The sequence below is a fragment of the Chrysochloris asiatica genome, unplaced genomic scaffold, assembly GCF_000296735.1.
Source record: "Chrysochloris asiatica unplaced genomic scaffold, ChrAsi1.0 scaffold00038, whole genome shotgun sequence".
Taxonomy (NCBI): domain Eukaryota; kingdom Metazoa; phylum Chordata; class Mammalia; order Afrosoricida; family Chrysochloridae; genus Chrysochloris; species Chrysochloris asiatica.
The window spans coordinates 10029809-10054733 of record NW_006408556.1 but is presented as its reverse complement, the minus strand read 5'-3'; the positions used below and the strand labels follow the sequence as shown (position 1 = coordinate 10054733).

At 45.5% G+C, this 24925-nt stretch overlaps 1 protein-coding gene across 2 annotated transcripts in view; it reads right to left on the bottom strand.

The window, feature by feature from the left end:
* The window catches only part of DAAM2 (dishevelled associated activator of morphogenesis 2), a 56210-nt gene extending 45967 nt beyond the window's left edge, over window positions 1-10243 (bottom strand). Inside the window, exons 1-4 of one of the 2 annotated variants that reach the window (XM_006860431.1) lie at window positions 10015-10243; window positions 4414-4503; window positions 2425-2499; window positions 1851-1945 (exon numbers count right to left, since the gene is read on the bottom strand). In XM_006860431.1, coding sequence (XP_006860493.1) covers window positions 1851-1945; window positions 2425-2499; window positions 4414-4503; window positions 10015-10182 — 428 coding nt within the window. In that variant the 5' untranslated portion in view covers window positions 10183-10243. The remainder of the gene's footprint in view (window positions 1-1850; window positions 1946-2424; window positions 2500-4413; window positions 4504-10014) is intronic. The other variant, XM_006860432.1, reaches the window with a different exon arrangement.
* Window positions 10244-24925: the final 14682 nt, after the last annotated feature.

Sequence of the window (24925 nt, the reverse complement as noted above, 5' to 3'; positions counted from 1 at the left end):
TCACAGTAACTGTGTGTAAATTGTGTCATCTAAATTTTATTAAGGGAAAGAGAAATCAATGGAGGTGGAAGATGAGCCTGACAGCCTTCACAGTGAGTGTGTGTGAGTGTGAGTGTGAGTGTGAGTGTGTATGTGTATATATGAATGGCCCAGTCAAGGGACCCTGCAAATATGTCAGAGTGATTCATCCTATGACCAGGTCGTTAATTTCCACACACTCCCTCATTCACTCACTCTGAAGGCAGTCATCTTTGTACACTGAGGGGCTTGAGAAATTGGGGAGTCAGAGGCTGTGCCGCCAACCCTTGGTCTCTTTATTTCCTGATCTCCTAACTCTTTACTCTATCCTCTTCTCATCCCAGGTTACACCCCTACTAGAGAATAAAAGTGGGCTTAGGATGTTCCCATTCTCCATGAAGGTCTTTTTGCAAGCTCCTAGGGCAGAGGTGGACTCCTGGTGTGGTGCTGTGGATCAGCACTGGACTACAAACCATGAGGTCACCAGTTCAAACCCACCAGCTGCTCATTGGAAACCCTATACAGAGTCACTATGAGTCAGACCCAACTCCACAGCACTTAATAACAATGACAACGTGACATCCAGAGTCCTGATGTGGCGCTGTAGGATAACTATTGGACCTCTAACTGCAAAGTTGGTGGTTCAAACCTACTAGCTGCTCCTTGGAAACCCCGTGCAGGGTGGAGATGAGTCAGAACCAACTGGACATCATTTAACAACAACAATAACAAATGAGACATCACTGAGCATGTAGTTCATAAAGGATGTAGAATAGCGCAACATTATATAGTATTTCCACCATGAAGATAACATGGATGGAAATAAACTCAAGAGAGTATTATTGACGACCGTGGTAAACTGCAGTCCAATAGTTAGGTAGTGAGAAGGTTTCAGTGTTTATTACCTTTGTTTTGTATGCAGTCTATTTAATTATAACCTTATATATTCTCATTTTTAATCATAGGTATACTTAACAACTGGCTTACAAAATTCCTAAAAATTGAACAGTTAGCTCTCACAAGCTGCTATGAGCTAGTCACAGCACACCACTGGGCAGACCCAAACCCAAGAGAAACCTCTTGTTTCTCTTGGTCCTTTTCTGGCTTTCTGCGCTGTGTGGTCTGGGAAGGGAAGAGGTGTTGGGGTTCTTTTATGGTCTTTGTTGTTGTTGTGTGCCGTGGAGTCGGTTCCGACTCATAGTGACCCTGTATAGGGTTTCCAAGGCTGTGAATCTTTACAGGAGCAGAAAGCCTCATCTTTCTCCCGCGGAATAGCTGGTAGTTTTGAACTGCTGACCTTGTGGTTCACAGCCCGATTCGTAACCACTACGCTACCAGAGCTCCTTTTATGGTCTTTAGGACACCTTTTCTTTGCCTCTGTTAAAACTATTTAGCTGGAGGAAGCATATCTGTAGATGCCATCTCCCCCTAGTGGTGGGAGTATTTCTCAATCCACACTAACCTCCTCCTTGGCTGAGGCACTCACCCCTTCATTCTCAGGAAGGTCTTTGTAGACACCTTCTCCATTTGACTGACTTCCTGTTCTAGCCTCCCAAGGAAAATAAGCACATGTCCTCAATTTCTCTTCAGATAACTCTTCACACCTAAGGTTTTCTCAAGTTTCCCATGTAAATCTCCCCTCATCCCCAACATGCCCAGCCCCAGAAGCCTCCCTCAGCACTTTGACAGAGAAGATGATGGGTGCTGAGAAGTCATATGGTGTGGACCAAGTTGGGGACAGAGAATTGTGTGAAGCCACAGGAAGTTGAGGGGGAGCCAATTGGGTGAAGGGATGTGGAAGGAAACAAGGGAAGTTGAACCAGAGTGACAACCTCATGGGTTGCGTCCGGAGAGCTGTCTTCAGGTCTTCCACGACCTGGTTCCTCATCTCCGTCTCTTCCTCATCAAACGCATACAGGCTCTGCATCTGTGGAGCCAGAGGGTAGAAAGGTGCAAAGGTCTCCCGCTGCCCTAATATTTCCAGCCCAGGTGTGACCTTGGGGTCACCCTTGTTTTAAAAAGGGTGATGCCTCAAGGAAGGGTTTATTAAGACAAAATGATCCAGTGAGAAGAGACTCTAAGGACCAGGTTCTAGTCTTAGACCTCAGTTTTCTCATCTTTAAAATGGGGAGAATTATGGGCCCAGCCTATTTCCCAATCATGTTTGACACCTAAGTGGATTCATAAGTGTTTAAATGGTTGTGACCTGAAGCCTCACAGAGTGGGGATTGTGGGATCATCACAAGACCCTGGGTATATTCAGAAGGCCGCTGAGCCTCATCGAGTGGGACCTGAGGAAGAGGGAAGGGTAGGGGGATACATCTTGAGGGTCACTTCCTGCTAAGTCTTTCAATGTCAGGGCAAGGTACGTAGCATGATGTCAGGCAAAAGCAAGGGACTGCTCACCGCAGCCATGGAGTTAATACGGTCGATATAATAGTCAGGCCAGCTGGTCGCCAGCTTGTTGGGGTCCTCCTGCTCCTGGAACAAGAAAAAGGATAGCATGGACCAACAGGCAAGGCAGGCCTACTCGCTATCAATAGAGGGATTCATTTCCCAGCCTATCCCAGATGAGGTGACTTCTGGAAATGTGCTAACTTCCCATTTCTTCCTTGGAATAAGAAATGCTTAATCTCCCCACCAGGCAAGGGCATGGGCAAAAACTTTGCATGTATACAATTTTTAATGAAAGCTGTGTGCCATTTTTTAAAAATTCTTATCTTTTCCCTTTAACTATATGAGTTCTGCTGATGCTCAATAAAGTATAATTTTATGTCTGTTGCATCTCATAAAAATGTGTGCTTGCATCTTATGCTTCTATTTTTTCTTCTTTCCAGTTTATTTTCTGGTAAAAGCATTTGGTGTAATGCCTGATACATAGTAGATGCTCAATAAATAGTAACTTAACAACAAAAAGAGAGGTGGAAAAACTCCTAAGGTCCTGTTGGAAACTCAGAAGCCCTCATGAGCCTCTAATGTGATCATCACACTTTTCTGAATGAGGGGATACGTGCAGAGCACAGATCAGAGGGCCGCTGGCTCAGCTCTCAGGTCCCAAGAGAAAAGACTCAATGGTACTTTGGGTTAATGAGCTGAAATGCAAGGTCAGTTTGAATCACAAAGTTGGCAGCTCAAGCTCACCAGTGTCTCCTCAGAAACCCTATACAGGATCGCTATGAGTCAGAAGACTAGACAGCACTTAGAACAACATGAGCAGGAATGATGGGAGGTTAATGAAACTTAATGTGGATTGAAAGTCTAGCCCTCTTCTCCAACCAAATAAGTGTGCATCTGAGCATCACACAGACCGTGTTCATTCCTGTCCCTGGGCCCTGGACCTTTGAACTCTCACCATCTTTCTGCCAATCTCCTGCTTCCAAATCTGTATGAATGCTTCCCACCTCTAGAAACCTCACCAAACAGCCACCTCTCTGCCAGCCAGCTGTCCTGGCCTATGCCTGTCTCCTGCAGCCATATCCACTTGAGTTTTACTATTTTGTTTCACAGAATCCAGATTCTAGAGTACTGTCTTGTTTTCAGAACTTCATGTGGGCAGAGGTGTTAAAATATCCATGACTCAAGGCTAAGACTTCTGTCTTCTGCCTTGTTTTAGAAATGGGAAGTGTAATCTGACCTCCAGAACCAACTGCATGAGCAAACACATACTTTCCGGCCTTGGTTGGCTCAACACATTTCCATTCATTCCTCATACATTTAATGAGCACCTCCTAAACACCAAACACTGTGCTGAGACCCAAGTGCAATCTCAGAACCTCTGCCTTGGATACAACAATCTAGTGCCAGAGGTAGAATGATCGATGCTCCGTGGTAGAACTGAGTAGTTAACCACGGAAGCCCAGGAGAAGTGGCATCTTCTCAGACTTGTGGGGTGGGTTTGTCTGAGCTTACTAGGCTGAGTTATTAAACATGACTAGACATCATTCAAGGTAAGACAGGTGTGGCGAGGTAGTGTTACAGAAAGAAGACGTGTTATCAGGGAAGAAAGAAGAGCTTGAAAGTGGGTGGGAAGCTACACACAATTTGAGTTGAGAGGTAGTGAAATATACCCTTCTATTTTAACAAACCATTTTAAAAACCTCAACTGGAGCTTTAAAAACCTCAACTTCAGGGAATGCCAAATTAATCAATTTGTAAAGTGGGAACTCGTGAGACATGCTTAACTGCCCCTGGAATTTATTTTCTCTCCTCTCTTTCTCTCTCCCTCCTCATCTTCCTCCCACCCTCTGTCTCTTTCCTTAGTTCTCTGTTTTATACATTACTGTTCCTCCCATCGCTGATATAGTAACACCTATTGAATGAATGAGGGGTGATGAAGGTAAGAACTCCCAGAAGTGTGGACCCCTTGGTAACAGTAGAAGGGGGTCAGATGTGCACCTTTTTCTTGCTGCAGTAGATCTGCCATTTCTTCTCTGGAGGCAGTGCAAACACAGCCTCCCGGTTTTTGTCCGTGAGATCCAATTCATCCTACAAAGACAAAAATACAGCAATGTCTGAAACCCAGAGATGGTTGAGGTTAGAAACTGAAGTCCCCTGAAAGCCAGCCCTCAGCCTTATTATCTTCTCTCCAAAGAACATGAAAGATATGACAGAGAGATTCCTTTTCCCGTAGTTCACTTCTAATCCCCTTGTCTCAATCACGCGCCTCTTCTACCCAAGCTTCCTTACTTCCGGTTCCCGGCCCCTTGTCTCTCCAAATCCACCTTCCTTCTTCTCCAGGCCCTGTTTCCTGTATTGCTTTACAAGCCACTAACCCTTTCACCCATCATTTCTTGTCTTCCTTCTCTTGCCTTGACCTCCTTTCGTCAACACCCTAAGTCCAGGCTTAAGATAGATAGTATTCAGTCTACAGATTGAGTTCTGCTCATTCTTAGATCCACAGTTCCCATCTTTCAAGTTTTTCTGATCTGTGAATCTCTCCCAGCAATTCTCTGGTTGCCCTAACTTCTGTGTGGGTCCCAGCATGGACCAGGGAGAGCTGGTGAAGACAAGATACTCGGTAGAGCAGAAAGGACAAACCACACCAAAGGAGTCACTGATCTGTTCCCCATGAAGGTAGTGGTGATTGGAGGCAGCCTTCTCCCACTGCACAACCAAGACTTGGCTGTCCACAGCCAGAGACACAGAACCTCACCACACTGGTGTACACTTTCCAAGGAGAAGAACTGAGAAGTTTCATCAAATTTAGGGTGACTCTCGAATTAAGTTTAGGTAACTTTATACATTTGACTGTGCTAGATGCCCTTACAAAGCTCTTCTTGAAGCTTCCTTCTTGCGTGGTTAATGAGCAATGCTGTGGCTCATCAAAGAAACAGTTATGGGTCATAAAAAACTGACCGTTTGGATGCAATTATAATGGCTCTTTCCTTATCAAAAAGTAAAACATTAAGAAAACAAAGCATGATATCACAAACTTTCATATTTGCAAAGGTGATGAACAATGAAAGCAATAGCTAAAGATGTGTAAGCACCTCACTGGAGCAGGGTAGTTCATCTCCATAGCTAGACCCTTTTCCCTAAACCGTTTATTCAAGAGAAAACAGTCAAGACTTTTCTTCACTTAGATCACAACTGCCCAATGGAAATACAATGCAAGCACCGTATATTTAATTTTTGTTCTTGTCACATCAAAAAAGGAAAGAGAAATGGGTGAAATGTAATTTTAATAATATATTTGACTTCATCTAATCAGAAATATCATCATTTCATCATGAAATCAATGTAAACATTATCAATGACATATTTTAAGGGTTTTTGTTTTTTGTTGTTGCAACTAAGTCTTTAAAATCGAACATGCATTTCATGCTGAGCTCATCTCTGTTCAGGAAAGCCACGCATCAAATGTTCAGTGTTCCATGTGGCCAGTGACTACCATACTGGACAGTAGAGACTTACATGAAAGAATGCCCATCAGTTTCCTATGCCTTGGAATGAAAGACTTCTGCAGATTTAGTGCCAAACAAAGATTCTTCCCTCTAACCATTCTCTATACATCCCAGGAATATCCTTAGACAACATTCTCAGAGCCATGTTTGAGGTTTCCATAGCATTTCCTCGAAATCAGAAAGAACGAGACAACTAGAGTTAGGGGCACCATACATTCCCAGCATAAGCCCTGCACCTCTTTGACCTCCATGCTTTGCTAGGCTATTAGTTCTGTCCTTCCTGTCCAACCACCTTAAGTCGTTGTAGTGCCATTGAGTCGGTTCTGACTCATAGTGACCCTATTCTTTTAGGGTTTCCAAGGAGTGGCTGGTGAGTTTGAATCTCCAATCTTGCAGTTCAAATTGACCTTGCAATCCAGTGTTTATCTTCCAGCCCCACTAGTCTAGTCTAATTGCCACGTTGTTGTTCTTGTTGTTAAGGGCTGTCGAGTCGGTTTCAACCCATAGCGACCCTGTATAGGGTTTCCAAGGAGCAGCTGAGCTTGAACTTCTGAGCTTGCAGTTCAAACCAACTTTGCAGTTCAGCACATTTAACCCACAGCACCATACCAGGACTCTAGTCTAATTCCCATTGCTGAAAGTCAGCTCTGTACAAGCCTTCCACAGACTGCATACAAACAATCTCCCCCTTCTTGAATTCCATACAAGTTATGTTCAACCTTGATGTTCTGGTTGTTTTATGCACTTGTCTCTTCTCACCAGCAGTCTCCATCATTAAATCTATGCCTCAATTTCAGTAGCTTATCAATGGACAACTCTTTACTCAGCATATGACTCTGACCACACACTTCTTAGTGAGTCCCTCTTTCATGGTTTCTTCAACAACCACACTTTGAGGGGTTCCCTCCAGCTTCTCCCCATCTTCTGTGTTGGGGTCCTTTGATGACTTCTCTTCCATCCTCTCTTCAAGTGTGGTAATTCCTCAGAGAACCACAATGGCCTTTTCTCTCCTCCTTCTACTCCTTCTCTGTGAGTGAAGGCTCCGGACTTAGTTATTATGCCAAATTCTCTGACATCGGTGCCTCTCTCCCACTAGTTTCCTGAGCTCCAGACCCTCAGATCCAACTGCCTCAGATCCAACTACTTTGATGTCTGCCGTGTATACTCCACACATATTTATTCACTTATTTGAAACTTACCACAAACTATTTTATAAATGAGGAAACCGAGGCACGGAGAGATTATGTAAACTAAACTCATCACTCCAGTCCCCAAACCTGAGTCTCCTCCCGTTTGCCCTGTCCTGTACAGGGCCCTAACATTCACCTAGTTTCTCAAGTCTGAAACCTGGGGCTTACTTGTTTCCTACTCATTTACTAGTCTCACCCGGTCCTCCCAACTAGGTCTTGAATCTGCCTGCTTCTCTCTATCTTCACTGCCAACATCCTAGTCCAAGGTTGCATTCTCCCTAATTTAGATGACTACCGTTATCTCCAGAGTCTAATGAGAACTCTTCTTTAATAAAGGCTCCTGAACGATCCTTTAGAAAAGTAGATCAGATCATCTCAAACTCCTGCTTAAAGGCACTAGTCTTTAGAATGAAATCCAAAGTCTTAGTTATTCTGCTCTTCATAGAGTCTCCCAAGAGGACTCAGCTGTTTTCTGACTTGAGACTCTCACATGTGCTGTTTCTTTTGCGTGGATCCTTCATCCCTGATCCACACCCTCATCACCTTTCTAACCATCATTCCACCTTCAGATCTCAGTGGAAATGTCATTGCTTTGAGGCGACCATCTCATTTCTGTTCAAAACCAGTCTTCTCTGCTAGACTTTGTGTCCTTGGAGGCGGGAGCCATTGCTCATCAGGGAATATCTAGGGTGTTCCTAGGGCTCAGTGCACAGCAGCCCTGGAAGTATTTGTTATTTATTTGATACTTAGTCTCCTTAGTGTTGTTATGTCGATAGCTGCCATTGAGTCAGCCTAACTCATAGCGGCCCTGTGTACAACTGCTTAGACCTGCTCCAGCCGCACAATCTTTGTTATGTTTGGGCCCATTGTTCTAGCACTGTCAATTCATCTCCTTGACGATCGTCTTCTTTTCTGATGACCCTCTACTTTACCAAGTATGAGGTACTTTTCCAGCGACTGGTTTCTTCCAATAACTTGCCCAAAGTACATGAGATTAAAAAGTCTTGCCATCCTTTCTCCTAAGGAGCCTGCTGGTTATACTTCTTCCAACACAGTAAGTACCTTATTAATTTTTCTGGCAGTCCATGACATATGCATTATTTTTTTGCCAACACCAGAATTCAAATACATCAAATCTTCTTTGGTCTTCCTTATTCATCATGCAGCTTTCACCAGCATATTGATGTTGTTAAGTACCGTGGAGTCAGTTCCGACTCATAGTGACCCTGCACAGGGTTTCCTAGGCTGCAAATCACAAGCATATTAGGCGACTGAAAATACCATATCTCCTTTCAGACAAGACTTATTTGATTTATCTTGGCTTTTGCCAAAGTGCTTTGCAAGGTGTCTTTCCCACTGAAGATTTTCAAAAAATATTGTTTGAATACAAGGGCCGATAAAAAGAACAACTCTTGGCATTTCTTTTCTTTCAAAATCCACACACTATGCCAGAAAATGTCCCTGACAAGCACCATTAGACTTCAAATGTTATTCTACATTACTAAATGCTTTGTTTCTCCTCCTCCTATGCTGAGGCAAGGTGTAAATCAAGGCAGCAATGAGTTTTTCTGAACCTGAAGTTTTGAGGAAAGTTGGGCAACTTCTTTTAACCTGCACGGTCCCATCTTCTGGGACTGTTATGTATAGGTCTGGATTACCTTAGTCTGACATATTCATTATCAAACATAAGTATGAAACCACATACCAAACCATAGGCTTGTCTACTGCTAGCCCTCCATGAGGATGAGTGACCAATAATTCATCATAGGGGAGCTGGCTCACGGACTCATGCCAGTGTCCATGCCTGAGCCCTGGGTGTAGGCCTGCCTTCTTGGCCTAGGACACTCCTTGATGTTCAGGCTCTGCCTCCACCATCAGACCTCCAGGGTGAGAAATTGTGTTTTTTTCCCCCTAATTCTGTCTCTTTCAGGTCATAGTACAACGTTTCACACAGGGGGCTTCTCATAAGTTGCAATGCACTGTCTGGGTGGGCATCATAGTGCCAGAAAGAGCTGGTGGGCATCATAGTGCCAGAAAGAGCTGGCACTAGTGACCCTGGCTTCTTGTTGTTGTTAGAAACCATTGAGTTGGTACTGACTCATAGCGATTTTATGCACAACAGAACGAAACACTGCCCAGTTCTGTGCCAACCTCACAATCGTTGCTATGCTTGAGCCCATTGCTGCTCCCCCAGTGCGCCAATCCATCTCACTGAGGGTCTTCCTCTTTTTTCGCTGACCCTCCACTTTACCAAGCTTGATGTCCTTCTCCAGGTACTGGTCCTTCTTGATTATATTTTTGAGAGACAAAGTCTGGCCATCCTGGCTTCCAAGGAGCATTCTGGCTGTACTTCTTCCAACACAGATTTGTTTGTTCTTTTGGCAATCCATAACTCAAATGCATCAATGCTCAAATGCTACACACAGAATATTATCATCCTGGACCCAAATTAGGTTCCAGGTATACACAACAGGCATCTCTGTTTGCTCAAAGATACCTAGTGTCTGCCTTTAGACTTCTACTCTGTCTCTCTGCTTGTTTCTGAGATAAAGGGGCCCCAGGGAAATTCCAGGTTGCCGAAGAGAGAGAAAGGTGCCAAATGTTCTGGGTTTCCTGGAGATTCCTCACTGCTCTTTTCCACAAAAGTCCTTGATCTGCCCCCATTCTTTGTTGGATTGATTGCTATATGACAATGTCCAGTAGCCAAAGGAAATAGGAGATTGGTCCATTTTTTTCAGAACACATTTATGGCAGCCCTCCCCCCTCATTGAGTGATTCGGTCTCTACCACACAACTGAAGTTCCCTGGGGGACCAACTCAGCCCCAAGCACAGTTATGAGAGGGGAAGATCCATCCATCCTTCTCCCCACTGTCAACACCTTCCTTCCAGCCCCCACACTGACCACCAGCTCGGCGAAGCAGACGTTCAGCTCCTCTGGATTTGGGATGGGGCTGGAGAATTCCATGTACTGCAGAGGTTGGTTGTCCCGGAGGTTGATCTCAGGGAGGTCGCTGCCCCCAAAGCAGCACAAGAAGCCCAGGCCATGGCGGCTCCTCTTGCGGGGGGCCATGGTCACTGCAGGCCGGGGGTCAGCAGGCAGCTACCCTAGGTCCTCATCGTGATCTGGACAGGAGAACAGAGAGCACACAGTGGTCAGGCAAGCTAACAATCCTCTGTCCTATAGACTGCCGGCGTTCTCAACCCAGAACATAAGGCCCTCCCTTCTCCTAAAAGCTCTCTGGGTTTCTACCAGTTCCTTCTCCGGGAGGCATTCTCATTTCTTCCCTCATTGCCTCCCCAGTGTTTCCTGCCACACTTTCAGATTTGCCCTCCTTGGCACCAGAAAAGAGAGGAGGGCTGTAGGCACAGAATGTGACTTCCGGACAGTCAAAGCTGGAGCTCATCTTACTCTCCCCATGACTGTGCAGACAGGAATCCTGTCCCCTGTCCATGTTCTCTGGTAGATCTGTTTTCAGCAGAGCTCACTTACTCGTTTGATCCTTTTAGGGGATGCCTGATTTAAGGGCATCATCCACACAGGGAGGGGAGGGCTGAAGTATGCTCGCAGAGGAGAACCAGGGGTAATTAGATGGCATGGCTCCTAGAGTAGGTGACTCCAGAGGAACACAGGATGGAAGGCTTCTGGGATGTGCACAGCTTTCTGCCCTGCCTACTATCCCCAGGCAGGCCCAAGTGAATACAAAATATCAACAAGGCACTTGTTCCCCACCCTCAGAGGGCTCACATGAGACAGTCATTAGAATGAACCCTGGGCTAGGCCATTGGAATAGTGTTCAGCCTAATCAATAAAATCTGATCAAATCTGCCTGTTATTCCAACTGAGACCAAAAATCGTCAATTTGGCCAAAGAGAGGAATGAATGGTGGACATCAATATGTTTGCAGGGTGAGGGGTAGGGGTGTGTAGTCATTGGAGCAGAAAGGGTTAAGTCTTTGGCTTGTCACTGAAAGAATTTCCAGCTCACCAGTTTGAGAAGGACACTGACCCCAGTCATTGAAGGCATCACAACCTCTAAGTAGATTAAGATCAGCTATCAGCACACAAGCTTCCCAAAATATCCTTGACCACTGTTTCCTAAACATGCTTGCAAGCACGCTGAGTGTGCTAAGTAAAGAGTTCATAGCTCACACACCAAACCACTGCCCAATCAGAGTCTCCACATTCTGTAGCTGCATATCTTATATTTTTGGACACAGATAGAGGATTCTGCCTTTATCTCTGTTGAATATTATATCATCAGTTTGATGTCAAGTGCCGTTGAGTTGGTTCTGACTCATAGAGAGTCTCTAAAGGGTTTCTAGGGAGCAGCTGGTGGGTTTGAACTGCCAACCTTTTGGTTAGCAATCCAGTGCTCATACTATAATGCTACATCAGGACTCGATTATCATCCGTTTAGGGTCAAGATATTTTCATTCTTACCTGTTTCTCCTAGATTCAAGTCACTAACAGAATGATCGGAATGCCCTCATGGTCTTCACCCACCTCATTGCTATACATTTTGGCCATGACAAGGACATAGCTAGATCCTGGTGACATAATGACTTTCTCTTGGAACATCAGAGAACTGTTTATCAATACTCAAAGCTGACAGATCTTCAACCAACCCTGAGTCTATATAATCATGCTCTTATCTAATTTTCTATTTTGTTGTTGCTGTTAAGTATTATTGAGTTGGTTACAACTCAAAGGGACCCTGTATCCATGGCTTTTCCAGGCTGTAAATCTTTGCAGGAACAGAAAGCCTCATCTTTCTCTTGCAGAGCAGCTGGTGTGCTTGAGCCACCAACGTTATGGTTCTCAGTCTTGTGTTTAGTTTATGGACCCCACCACATAGACACCATAAAGTGAGTTTTCCTAAAGGCTTGAAGGATTCAAGATTTTTATACATTCCCTTGAACCAAGCTGTGGTGGTGGTGGTGTTGTGCCATGGAGTCGGTTCCGACTCATAGCGACCCTGTACAGGGTTTCTGAGGCTGTAAATCTTTACGGGAGCAGAATGCCTCATCTTTCTCCCACGGAACAGCTGGTAGCTTTGAACTGCTGACCTTGAGCTCTGCAGCCCCATTCATAACCACTACACAACCATATGAAAAAAGAAAACAAGGAAAATTTGTTATAACATGTTCTTAGTGAACCCAAGATAACCTCTGAAGAATGTTGCTTGATTTCCTAAACCCTGACTATCTAGCTAATAATTTTAATCTGACCCGGTCCCTTAGGTAAATCATGATCCATTTTAAGTGTCATTCTAGAACTCTTAGCCAATTTCATTTTATCTTTCTCTATAAACTTTGTGACAGACTTTTTAATAGACCTGGGATAGTCTCATGCACACATTATCTAAAGTAGCTTTGTATTACCAATCATCCTTTCTATTGGCTCTCCACAGCTACAGTGAAAGCTCCGTGAAAGCAGGGGCTGTATTTTCTGTTTCTTTGACCTGCCCTCATTTCTATAGATAATATAATGCATCACCCTTAATAGATACACAATAAATATTGCTTGGCCAAACAGAAACTAACTGTTCTTCTGGGAAAGGTGGTAAAAGGGGTCTTTATTAATTCGTTGGAAGTATTGATTGAAATCTTTAACTGCTTGTGGTTGATAAGCAATCAAACACCATTGTGAAGTACAAAAGGGCACAGTAGCCAGAGACAGAGTGTAAGATAAGCAGCCTGCAGATGAAGGCAGCAATCTTAGTATGCAGTGGTGAAGAGGAACAGTGATTTTAGTGTATTCCGTGAGGCCCGATGTTTAGTGACCAAGGCGAAGGGAGACATAAAGCCCTGGTTGGCAACTGTCAGTGCTAATACTATGTCAATTACATAGGCAGATAGGACTGGGCTACCTTAGGGTCTTCTGATCATTGTCACTTGGGAGGACACTGCAGAACACAGACCAGGTTCCCTTAGCTTCATCGGCCTTTAAAACGGAACTGCAACTTCTGAGGCAGGGTTGAGAGCATGGTAGGATTCTAGGGAAGGACAGGTAGGTGTCTGGGGGGACCTGCGAGCTCCTCTTTCTGCCTTCACCTCTCCAATTCTCTTCCTTCCGCAGTCTCTCTCCTTATCATTCTTAGCTTTTGGTTCATTGGGTCTTTATCAGGTTTTACCAGGTGGCTGGTACACAACTGGCACATACTACCACAGTCATCCACCATCTGTGTATAGCCATGATTTTCTGACTGTTCGGTCCCCTAACTGTGTTACTATTGGTAGGCACCATCAAGTCAATTTCGTCTTGACTCACAGCAGCCCCATGTGACAGAATAGAGTTGCCCCATAGAGTTTTCTAGACTGTGGTCTTTACAGGAGCAGTGCCTCGGTCTTTCTCCAACCAAGGCACTGGGTGGGTTTGAACTACCAACCTTTCTGCTAGCAATGAAGCACTTAACTGTGTGTACCACCAGAACTCCTATTATACTGGTTAAATATTTTAAATGTCTCTCTGGAGCAAGGGCAGTGACTCTCGGGACTAGGGAAGACATTGACACAGATCCTCCAAACAGGAAGTACCATCCCTACAGAGGAGGGGCTGAGCACCCAGGGGAACACTGCATAGTAGCCCTTTTAAGGGACTGTGTTTTTGACAGTCTTGCGTGTGTTTATATTCCTGAGGACACCTCTCCCACTTGTGACTTCCCTGAAGATTATTCCTGCCTCCCTTTCATAAGGCCCATGGGAACATCCAAGACCCAACCACAGGCTCCCAGCTAGAAGTCTCAAAAATCAGATAGCCTCAGAGTAACCCGTACCAGTTGCTTTTGAGTCCATTTAGACTCAGAGATTCCATGTGTGTGCCCCACAGAGTAGAAATGTGCTCCATATGGTTTCCAATGGCTGATATTTTGGAAGTAAATTATCAGGCCTTTCTTAGTACACACCTTTCTTAGTTGGGTAGACTCCCGTCTTCAGTCTTTCAGCTAGCAACCAAACACACTAACTGTTTGTACTACCTATGGACTACAGTCTCATGGTTTGTTGTTGTTAAGTGCCATTGAGTTGGTTCCGACTCATAACGACCCTGTATAGGGTTTCCAAGGAGTGGCTGGTGAGTTTGAACCACTGACCTTGTGGTTCAAACAGACTTTGGAGTCCAGTGCTTTATCCCACAGAGCCACACCAGAACTTATGGTAGATATCAGAATATTGAGAGGTTTACACACAAGGAATGTTTTACCTAAAGTCAGAAAGCTATAGACAGCACTGAGATTAACCCAGGACTACAGCATCCAGGCCAGACCCAGTACTAACCCATCAGAGAGTGAGCCCTCCATTTCTCCCCTTCTCCACAATAACCTCCCTCTGCTAGAGAAGACCAATCTCTACAGCTTCTTTTAGAAATGGCCCATCTTGGGAAAAAAAACAATAACAAAACCCAAATCTATTACTCTGAGAAAAGCTTCCAATCATGAACTAAAGTTATCCCCTGATGCCATTTTTAAACGAAACAACTGTTTAGCTAAATTAGTAAAGAATGCTTTGGCTGGCCCTTGAACTCTTCTAAAGAATGGTCTAAAGAAGATGAAATTGTCAACAGTAACTGGAGAAAGCATGGATGAGAAATGTAGGGAGCAGTGGGAGGTGGTAAAACAATATGGGTAGAGTGAGAATGGAGATGCAGTGTCAAGAATGGAACCAATGCTACTGAGTTACACATGAAGAAATTGATGAATGGGTGTGTCCTCTGCCGTGTAGATTCACACCAAAATTTAAAAGAAAGAATTCCAATCTTGAAGATTTCCTCTAGATCATGAGAGGTTTACAGAGATCCCAAAGGCTTCCTGATTCTCCTCCCAGCACCCCAAGTTTTTGCCCACCCCTGTTTTAACACCTTCTTATTTCCAACTTCCTGGTGGTAAAGTGGGATGAGCAGAGGCACTGGGATCCAACTTCTGGCTTCGCCTTCTCAGTTTTGTGTCCCTGAGCATCTTTCCTAACCTCTCACAGCTTCAGTTTCCTTATCTGTGATAACAGTAAGACGATCTGAACATTTTACTCACTGGAGTTCAGTAAATTAAATTCCCTAGAGCACAGCTGCCCCTCAAAAAATGCAGGTCCCACTAGTGCAAAGTTCCTGGGTGGTGCGAATAGTGAACATGCTTGGTTGCTAACTGAAAGGTTGGAAGTTCAAGTCTAATCAGAGGTGCCTTGGGAAAAGGCAGGGAGATCTACTTCAGAAAGATCAGCCACTGAAAACATTGTGCATGGAGTATAGTCCTACTCTGACACACCTGGGGTCTCTCACAACTGGTTTCACTTTTGTTTCTTTTTAACACTGATGATGAGGTTTCATTATCATTGTCACCAACAAGGTCAGACTTGCTTAGCCCAGAGCTTGTAACTGTTTCTGACTTTCTCCAGGAACAAAGAAATCTGCCCAGCCATACTTAAGAAATCACCTAGCTTTGCCATCTAGATTTGGGAAGATTTCTCCCCCCCCCGCCCAATTGTGGTTTGGGTTTACAAACCAAATTAGTTTTCCATTAAACAATGTATACACATTTTGTTTCATAGCATTAGTTGTGATTCCCTTGGTGTAACAAGACTCTTCAGGCTTCCTCCCTGGGATTTCTGTATCCATTCTTTCCTACCCTTCCTGCCTTCTATGCTTGGTTTGAGGGCAAGTGCGGCCCTTCTGATCTTGGATGTTGATTATTCTGAGTAGTATATGCCTCAAGAATGTTATTGCTCACTTGATTGGTCTGTCTACTGTTTGGCTGAAAGTTGACCCCTAGGAGTGAGTTCAGGTTCAGGTTTGAAGATTGGCTAAGAGCCACAGTCCTGGGGTTCTACCAGTCTCTATCAGATGAGGAAGTCTGGTCTCTTTAGCAGTTCAAACTCACCAGTTGCTCCTCAGCAACCCTATACAGTATCGCTATGAGTTGGAATAGACTGGACAGCACTTAACAACAACAACTGTGCTCTACACTTTTCCAGATTTGGGGAGATCTTGACCAGAGTTACTGGGCTTTTCCTGGTTGGAAAGGTAAACCCACATCTTTGGAAGGAACACCCAGAATAATTCATTTCTGCAAAAGCCCTTTAGAAGGAGGAGCAATGAAGTGTCCCACCTGGAAGGAGAATTGGGAAGCAATATGGAAAACCAGGAAACAAAGACAGACAGAGGGATTTAACCTGCTTACCCCCACCCCCGTTCCCTCCCTGGGTACCTCCACACCCAGTTTCCTTGTTTTTCCTGTCCAGCTCTCTCTCCCTCTTCCTATGGGGACAAATTTTTCTCAGGATTTCCTGTCCTTAAACAGGCCTAAGTACGACATCAAACCATCAGGACACAATAGTTCAGTCAGCATCCCTGAGAGAGCTGCAAGGCTCTCTTGGAAGGGTCTCCTTCAGCCTTCTGGTTCCTACCATACTTTACCTGTTTACTGTCAGAGACCTTCCATACTGTTGAGAAAACACCCCTTAGCTCAGGAGACCAGGGTTCATCCCAGCCTTGTTGCTGGCTAGCAGCTCTGGGTCACTGTTTCCCCTCTGTGAAGTGGCAGGGTTTGACTAAAGACCTCAGGAACCCCGTTAGCCCTGAACGTCCACACTGTTAGCCTTGATTCCATTCTCAGAGTTTCCAAGAGGTTCTCCTCCGCGTATACTAAGTACTCCTCCCATGTTCTACTGCCAAGCCAGGAAATACTTGCTATTTTTTATTTCAGTCCTCCCATTTGGTCTGTAAAGATGAAAATCCTAACCTTTACCCTCTAAACCGTGGCCCCTAACCCCTCCACACACCAGCTTTTGCATTCATTAGGACTCCGAAAAGCCTTGTATCATCATTACCTATCTATTCCTGAGCCTTAGGGAAAAACTGTTATGAACTGCCGCAGTGTCAGCTCCTGGCTCCTGGTGACCCCATACAAATGGAATGATTGCCAGTTGGACCGTTGGGATCCGTAGGATTTTCACTGGCTGATTTCAGAAGTAGATTGTCAGGCGTCCTAGTCTTAGTCTGCAAGCGCTATTGAACTCTGCTCAGCATCATACGAGGGAACTTCAAAAAGTTCACAGAAAATTGGAATTGAGAAATAACAGTATTTTCCCACGAACTTTTTGAAGCTCCCTTGTATGATGTTGAACAGGGTTCCGCAGAGTTTATAGACTAAGACTAGGAAGAAAGGCCTGGTAATCTACTTCTGAAATCAGCCAGTAAAAACCTCCTCTACTGACAGGTGGTGGTTGTGCAGGAGGTGCATTGGGTGGGAATCAAACCCGGGTCTCCTACATGGAAGACGAGAATTTTACCACGGAGCCCCCACTGTCCCTGCCCCTCTCACAAAACCATCGGAAAAGCAGAATAATATTAGTGCTTAAGTCTCTGCTACATGCCAAATGCTGGGCATTGTCTACATTTTATTCCCAGAATAACTCTCTAAGATAGGTGGCTTCCTTTGAGAAAAGCAAAAATAAACAAATGAAACAAACAAACTGTAGTTCAGAGAGGTTAAGTAAAATGCCTAAGGTCACACAATTAGCAGCATGTTGTTGTTGTTAAGTGCCATCAAGTCAGTTCTGACTCATTGAGACTCTGTATAGGGTTTCCAAGGACTGGCTGGTACGTTTGAATTGCTAACGCTTATCCTAGATTGCCACAGCAGGACAGTGGCATGTTGTTGTTGTTATGTGCCGTTGAGTCAGTTCCGACCCTGTATAGGGTTTCCACCAACCTTGCAGCTTGAACCGCCAACCTTGCAGCTCAAATGGCTTTGCAGTCTGGCGCATTAGCCCACAGTGCCACACGGGACTGTCTGACACTGAGATTGCAAACCACTAAATGATACAACATATTTTTTTAAGGATTGCTTTAAACCAAGACCTGCTTGGAGCTTTGTCAAGCTGAGACCCCATAACTCATGACCCAGCATTTCCTGTGAGCTGGGCCAGGTATTTATACAGCTTTGGGATCTCATTGAAGCCTCACAGTGACCGTGTGAGAGGGTTATTACTGTTACCTCCCTTACAGGTGACGATATGGAGCCTTCAGTTGCTGCTACATGAGTTGATCAATGGCGCCCAGCTGCTAGGAGGCGGTGCTGGGAATCACAATGAAGTATTCGGACTCCAAGCCCAGCGCTTCTATTACAGAACCAACTCAGAAACCCCTCCTTTGGTGCTAGCAGCCAATGTTGTAGCTTTTGAGTATTCAAATTGCATCTCATATCCCCTTCCCCATGTATATAGTCTAGGATAAGAGGTCAGGGACACACTATTTCTGTCTGTCTCTCCTTGGCCACTTCCTATTGAAAATCAGGCACTTCGCTTTCTCTCATTTAATCTCCCCAATTGCCCTGAGAGTAGGAGTCACTATCCCCTCTTACTGAATATTATAGGAAGACTCCCACAGGTTTTACTGAAGATTACAGGAAGACTCCCAAAGGCCAAGCAATGTGCTCAAGGACCACGTCCTACAGTGGAAAGAGCTGAGTTTTGAGGATAGCGGTGTCTCAACCTAGCACACACACTTTTACCAGGCTTTGAGATGGTGTGCTGGACACTGAGTTGGACACTGAGGACACATAAGTAAATTGGACACGGTCTCTTTCCTGCAGGAAGTCCCCCTCTAGTGAAGAAGAAAGGTGACACATTTCTAGAGAGGTTAAGAGAGCGGGGCTTCCTGGTCGTACATGTGAGGTGAAAGAGAAATCAGAGAAGGCTTCCAGGAAGAGGCGCATTGATAAGAGTCTTGAAATAGACAAAGAATTAAGGAAGGGAGCAAGGCGTGGGAAAAGACATTCCAGGCAAGGCTTGGTGTGTCTGAGGGCCTGGTCAGTGACTCTGTCCTTTTGTGGCTAAATTAATAGGCAAAGGGAATAGACAGGATCTGAAGGCAGAGCTGCAGGCATCCCAGGGAGCCAGCTCCTTTGCTCTCCTGTCCCCACTGGGTCCCCTGGGGTCCAGGTCTGGGAATGGGGCCCAGAGCTCCCCAGAGCTGCTGCTTGAAACATAAGGAATGTAAACAATTTCCTGCTCCAAAGGCTAGAGATTCCTCCATGCACTGACCCTGCCTGTGCCTCTTGGGGTCACCTAGGAAATATCTACAGGCCCAGGAGACCACGCTTTCCCACACTGCCCAGGCCCTATGCCCACCAGACCTCCCCAGTGCCCATCAACATCACCCTGCTCTCACCTGAAGCCTCTGAATACCCTCCCTCATACCAGGTGGGTTTCAAACAGACCTGGAGTCCCTTGCAACCCTATCTGCAAATATTTCCTCCCAGAAGTTAACTGAAATACCAACATCCAACCCTACCGTACATCTTTACAAACACGGATGGCTTCTGTTCCGTTCATCACTAACTCTGTGACATAGGATAAGTTCCTTAGCCTCCCTGTGCCTGTTTCCTCATCTGTAAAATGGTAAAATAATAGTAAGACATACTTCAAGGGGTTGTCATGAGGATTCAATTAGCCACTAGTGTAAAACACCTAAAACAGTGCCCAGGAACTGTGAATGCTACGAATACCTATTTCCACCTATCTGTAGTCTACCTCTGTCTATTTAAAAGCTATTATTGCTAAAGAGTTTTGAATGTTGGCAGTATATATTGCAGAAAGTTTTCTCTCTATATGAGTGAATTTTATGTTGTTACTGGAATCACCAAGCTGCAACCTATGGGATCAATGGAAGCTTGCTTTTGTAAATGCAGTTTTACAGGAACACAGACACGCCCATTCATTTGAGTCCTGTCTGTTTTCAGACAACAGAAATGATAAGTAAGGCTCATAAAACCAAAAAGATTTGTTCTATGCTCCTTTTCAAAGGAGCCCAGGGGGTTCCGTGGGTCAAGAATTGGGCTGCTTCAAACCCACCGACCAATCCATGGGAGAAAGACGAAGTGTCTGCCTCAGACACCCTAAGGAGCAGTTAGCTGTATCCTGTCCTATGGAATGACTATGAGTTGGCATCGACTTGATAGCAGTGGGTTTGCTTTGGGTTTTGGAGTTCTTTACAGATATTGGGTCACTCCTGGGTTACTATGTTGAACTACATAAAATTGACAATGCTCAATGATCTGTACCCTACCAAAAAACACCCCATCAATTCCATATGCCTGAGTTTCATCTATTCTGTCAAGGGAGCGGTTTGGCCCCGTTCAGTGGTAGAATGCTCACATTCCACATGGGAAACCCAGATGTGAATCCTAGACAATGAACCTCATGCGTAGCCACCAGCCATCTGTAAACGGAGGCTTCTGGGTTACTATGACACTGAACACATTTCAGCAGAGCTTCCAGACTAAGATGGACTGGTAAGAAGGCCCTGGTGATCTACTTGCAGAAATCAGCCAATGGAAACCCTAAGGGTCACAATAGTCCAGTCTGCGAAGGATCATTGTGCTGGTTCAAGACCAGGCAACATCTACTGCAGCTGACAACAATTGGTTCACTGCACATCCTATCTAACGCATTAAATAGGGAGTGCTGAGCTCTAAATACAATGGTTCTAATAATAATAAAGTTGTTGTTGTAGTTAAGTGCAGTAGAGTTGGTTCCAACTCATAACGACCCTCTACACAGTTTTCAAGGAGCAGCTGGTGAGTTTGAACTCCCAACCTTGCGGTGCAAACCAACCTTGAGGTCGAATGCTTACCCTATGGCTCCATACTAGGACAACAATCATTTATCGAGCACACACTATGTGCAAGGTTATCTCAAACCCCACCACACCTTTGCCAGATCACTCCCTCATCTCTCTATAGAGTTGGACCTCTTTGCTTTGAGGCTCAGAAGGATACTAAGCATGAACTTGGGACTCAAACCGGTGCACCAGACCCCACATCTGAAATGCTGTCCTCAGAGCTTTCTAAAAAGTTGCTAGGGCTGAGATCCAGCTCTGATTAGGACAAGAAATTGAGTATGGAGATACACCTCACCCCGCCGCCCTGTCTGTCCACTCCTTTGTGAGTTCAGGCCCCTGGGATCCAGGCTTTGCCCCAAGACACCACGGGTGCCTCATGCTAATGACAGGCAGTCCCGTGATTTCCCAGCTAGGCTAGTGGGATTGTACACGGTTCTCTGGAAGGCCCCAGGCTGGGTTCTGAACAATATGTCTTGCAATGTGAGCCTCAGGCAGTGTTGGGGAGGGGGCAGGGAACACTTTCAAAATTAAGCTTTCTCTCTTTCCAGGACTGGGGGATGCTATTTTTAGCAGCTAAGTTATGGTTTCCCCCTCTGCTCTGGGAAAGGCAAAGAAAGCAAAAGTAAACTTCAGCCCCAGAGCCCCTCGGTGCTGGCTGGTAGGTGGGAGACCCAGGGAGAAGGGAAGGCGAGGACAGGGTGTCCTGCTGGGAAAATCTCCCAAACTGTCATTTCTCTGACTGCAAGGGGGTGGTTAGGGGTGGGGATGGGAGTTATGGATTTTCCCACTGGCTTTGTCATTTTGAGAAATGATTGGGAGAATACAGGTTTCTTTGTCTCACCAGGGCAGGAAACAAACTGATGGTCCCTCTCCAAGGCCATGCTAGGATAGTCCATCATCCATCCATCCATCCTTCCATTCATTCATTCATCCATTCCTTGAGGGAATGCCATATACAAAGCAATTTGCTGGGTGTTTCAAATGAATCAGACACCAAACCTTACCCTCACCGGTGCAGTCTTGCTAGTGGTGGTAGCCATTGAGTCGGTTCCGACTCACAGCGACCCTGTATAAGGTTTCCGAGACTGTAAATTGTTATGGGAGAAGAAAGCCTCATCGTTTTCCCACAGAGCAGCTGGTGGATTTGAACTGCTGACCCTGCAATTAGCAGCCCAATGTGTGACCCACTATGCCACCAAAGCTAGGGACGCAGGTAAATAGGAGAGAGGAGTAGGTGAATCTCCAGGTCCTGGACTGTGTTGCTGTTGGGTCCCATCCAGTCCCATCCAATCCATCCTCATAGCAGCCCTACATGGTGGAGGAGAGCTAGAATTTCTAGGTTGTGATCTTCACATGAGCACAACCTCAGGTCTGTCTCCTGCAGAGCCACTGGGTGGGTATGTTTGAACCATCAACTTTTTCTGTTAGCAGCTGGGTACTGAACCATTGCACCACCAGGCCTCTTTCCTGGGACTGTGTTGTAATGGCTGTTAAGTGTTATCGAGTTGGTTCCCATTCACAGTGACCCGGTATAGGGTCTCCAAGGAGCAGCTGGTGAGTTTGAACCACCAACCTCGCGGTCCAGGACTCATCCTGCAGCACCACATCAGGACTTCTGGGACTATGGTGGTACTGGTGTGGTGGCACCGTGGAGTCGGTTCCAACTCATAAGATTTCTAAGGCTGTAAATCTTTACTGGAGCAAAAAGCCTCATCTTTCTCCCACAAATAGCTAGTAGTTTCAAACTACTAACCTTGAGGTCAGCAGCCTAATGCATAATCACTGTTGCGTTGTTGTTAAATGCCATCGAGTTGGTTCTGACCCATAGCAACCCTGTATAGGGTTTCTAAGGAGCTGCTGGTGAGCTTGAACCACTGATCTTGTGGTTCAAAGCAACCTTACAGTCTAGCACATTAATCCACAGTGCCACACCAGGACTCCACATGTAATCACTACAGAGGGGAAAATGCCTTTTGTAGAGGTCATCTGGAACATTCACCAGAGGAAGTGGTATCGAATCCTGGCCTCGGAGAGATAAGGATGTTGCCACATGACAGTGGGGCTGTAGGAAAGCAGACTTGACAAAGCCTGCGTCACAGTGAGGAGGACCTGAACTGAAAGAAGGCCGGAAAGTAGTTCAACTGGGTTGAAGCTAGGGCTCAAAGAGGGAGAACCAGATACCAGAAGGCCCTGAACACTAGGCTAAGGAGGAAGAAGACAGTGAAGGTCGGTTGGTCATCAGTCATTTGTTTGGCTGGCTGGCTGGATGGCTTTTAGTAGAGGCGAAAGTGTGTGAGATCTGATGGGAGCTGAGATTTAGACCAGCAAGCCTGGCCGCACATATGAGGGTGGTCACAGGTGGGAGAGACAGAGACTGGGAGAGTGAAGGCAGCTCTGCCTGGATAAGAGTTGATGAGGTCCAGGACTGCTGAGAATGGAGAGGAGAAGACAGATGTCCTGGTGGGGTGTGCGTGTCAGCGCGTATGTCTGGGTGCATGAGGGGCTTTGGCAGGACTGCACTGGGCATAGAAAACAAGCTCTCGAGCTGAGAAGGTGGGGGAGTCATTGGGCAACAGCTGTGAAGTCAAAGAGAAGGAGAACAAATTTCAACACCCAAGCCTCTGGTACCCATTAAAGCCAGAGGTCTGGGGCTCCTGGCCAATGTGAAACCACTCTGCACATCACAACCTATTGCATGCAGCCTCACCCCATTCTTCTTCTGGAAAGCCAAGCCCCTGCTACGGTCCATGCAGACTGGGCTGTCTTTAGTGAAAGGATTCACGGAAAAATAGTCAACGGTTCCTCTTGCCCTCAGCCTCCTGGTCTTCCACCAGGGAAGCCTACCACTGTTCTGAGAATTCAGCAATATTCCAAGCAGCCCCGGAGTCCCTGGATGATACAAACAATTAATGTGCTCTGCTGCTGACTGAAAGGTTGGTGGTTTGAGTCTACCTAGAGGCACATCAGGAAAAAAAAGGTCTGACAATCTACTTCCAAAATATCAGCCACTAAAAGTCCTCTAGAGCACATAGCTCTACTCTGGCATGGCGTCACCATGACTCAAGGTTGACTCAAGGGCAAACTGGCTACTGATTGCTAAGTGTCCCTAGGGCAGGGAGAGGACAAAAGACACCCTATCATTCATGAAGACAGCACTTTGGAAGACTGATTAACACAACCAACCCACCCTGAGACGCTAGCTGGGCTTATGCACATGGTCGCTCTCTGGATCCCTGAGCTGAGTTTCTCCAGCACATAGTAAGAAACAGAAGCAAACAAAACAACAAAATCCCATTGTCATCTAGTCAATTCAGACTCATAGTGACCCTATACAGGTTCTCCAAGACTGCAAACATTTATGGGAGCAGACAGCCAAACCTTTCTCTCTCAGATAGAATAGTGGACTTCAACTGACCCCCAACACATAGTACCCTCCTTACAATCCAGCCTCAGGATGACTGGACAGAGCCCTGGACTGCAGACACATTCCAATAACAGAGCGAGGGAAGGTTGGGACTGGGGGTTCAGTGAGGGGTAGGAGATACGTTGACCCCCTGGGAGCAAATGTGATTGCAAATGCAGACCCAGGATGACCCCTCACTCTTGTTCATTGTTTCATCTTTCCATTCATTCAAGCTAAGAAATATCTGTTGGACATCTAATAATAAACAACAAACCAGTCAGTTCCTATCAAATCCATTTCAATTTATGGCAACCTCATGTGTGCCCCAAATAAAACTGTGCTCCATAGAATTTCCAACGATTGATTTTTTTATAAGTAGATCACCAGGTCTTTCTTCTGAGGTATCTCTAGGTAGATTTGAACTGATAACTTTTCATTAGTGGCTAAGCACTTCACCATTTGCACCACCTAGGGACCCCTAAGAATCATGCTTAGAGCTGGAAAAACACAATTATGAACACGACAGTCCTAACCCCTATACTTGTGGAAAGTTCAATAAAGAGGGGAAGGAAGATAATTAAGCAAACATATAGAATTCAGTGTGGAGGTGGTTATGAGAGAGGAATGGCAAATGTTTGCATGTAAGCAATGTTTATAAAGCCTCATCCCTAGGATGGTTCCTTTCCAGCCCGGGCCCTCGTTTTAGTGCGGGCATCACACAGTAAGCACAGGATATGAATAGTCAGAGATCCTAGCAAAGATTCAGGACCAGAAGTCTATCCCAGCGGTATTGATACCA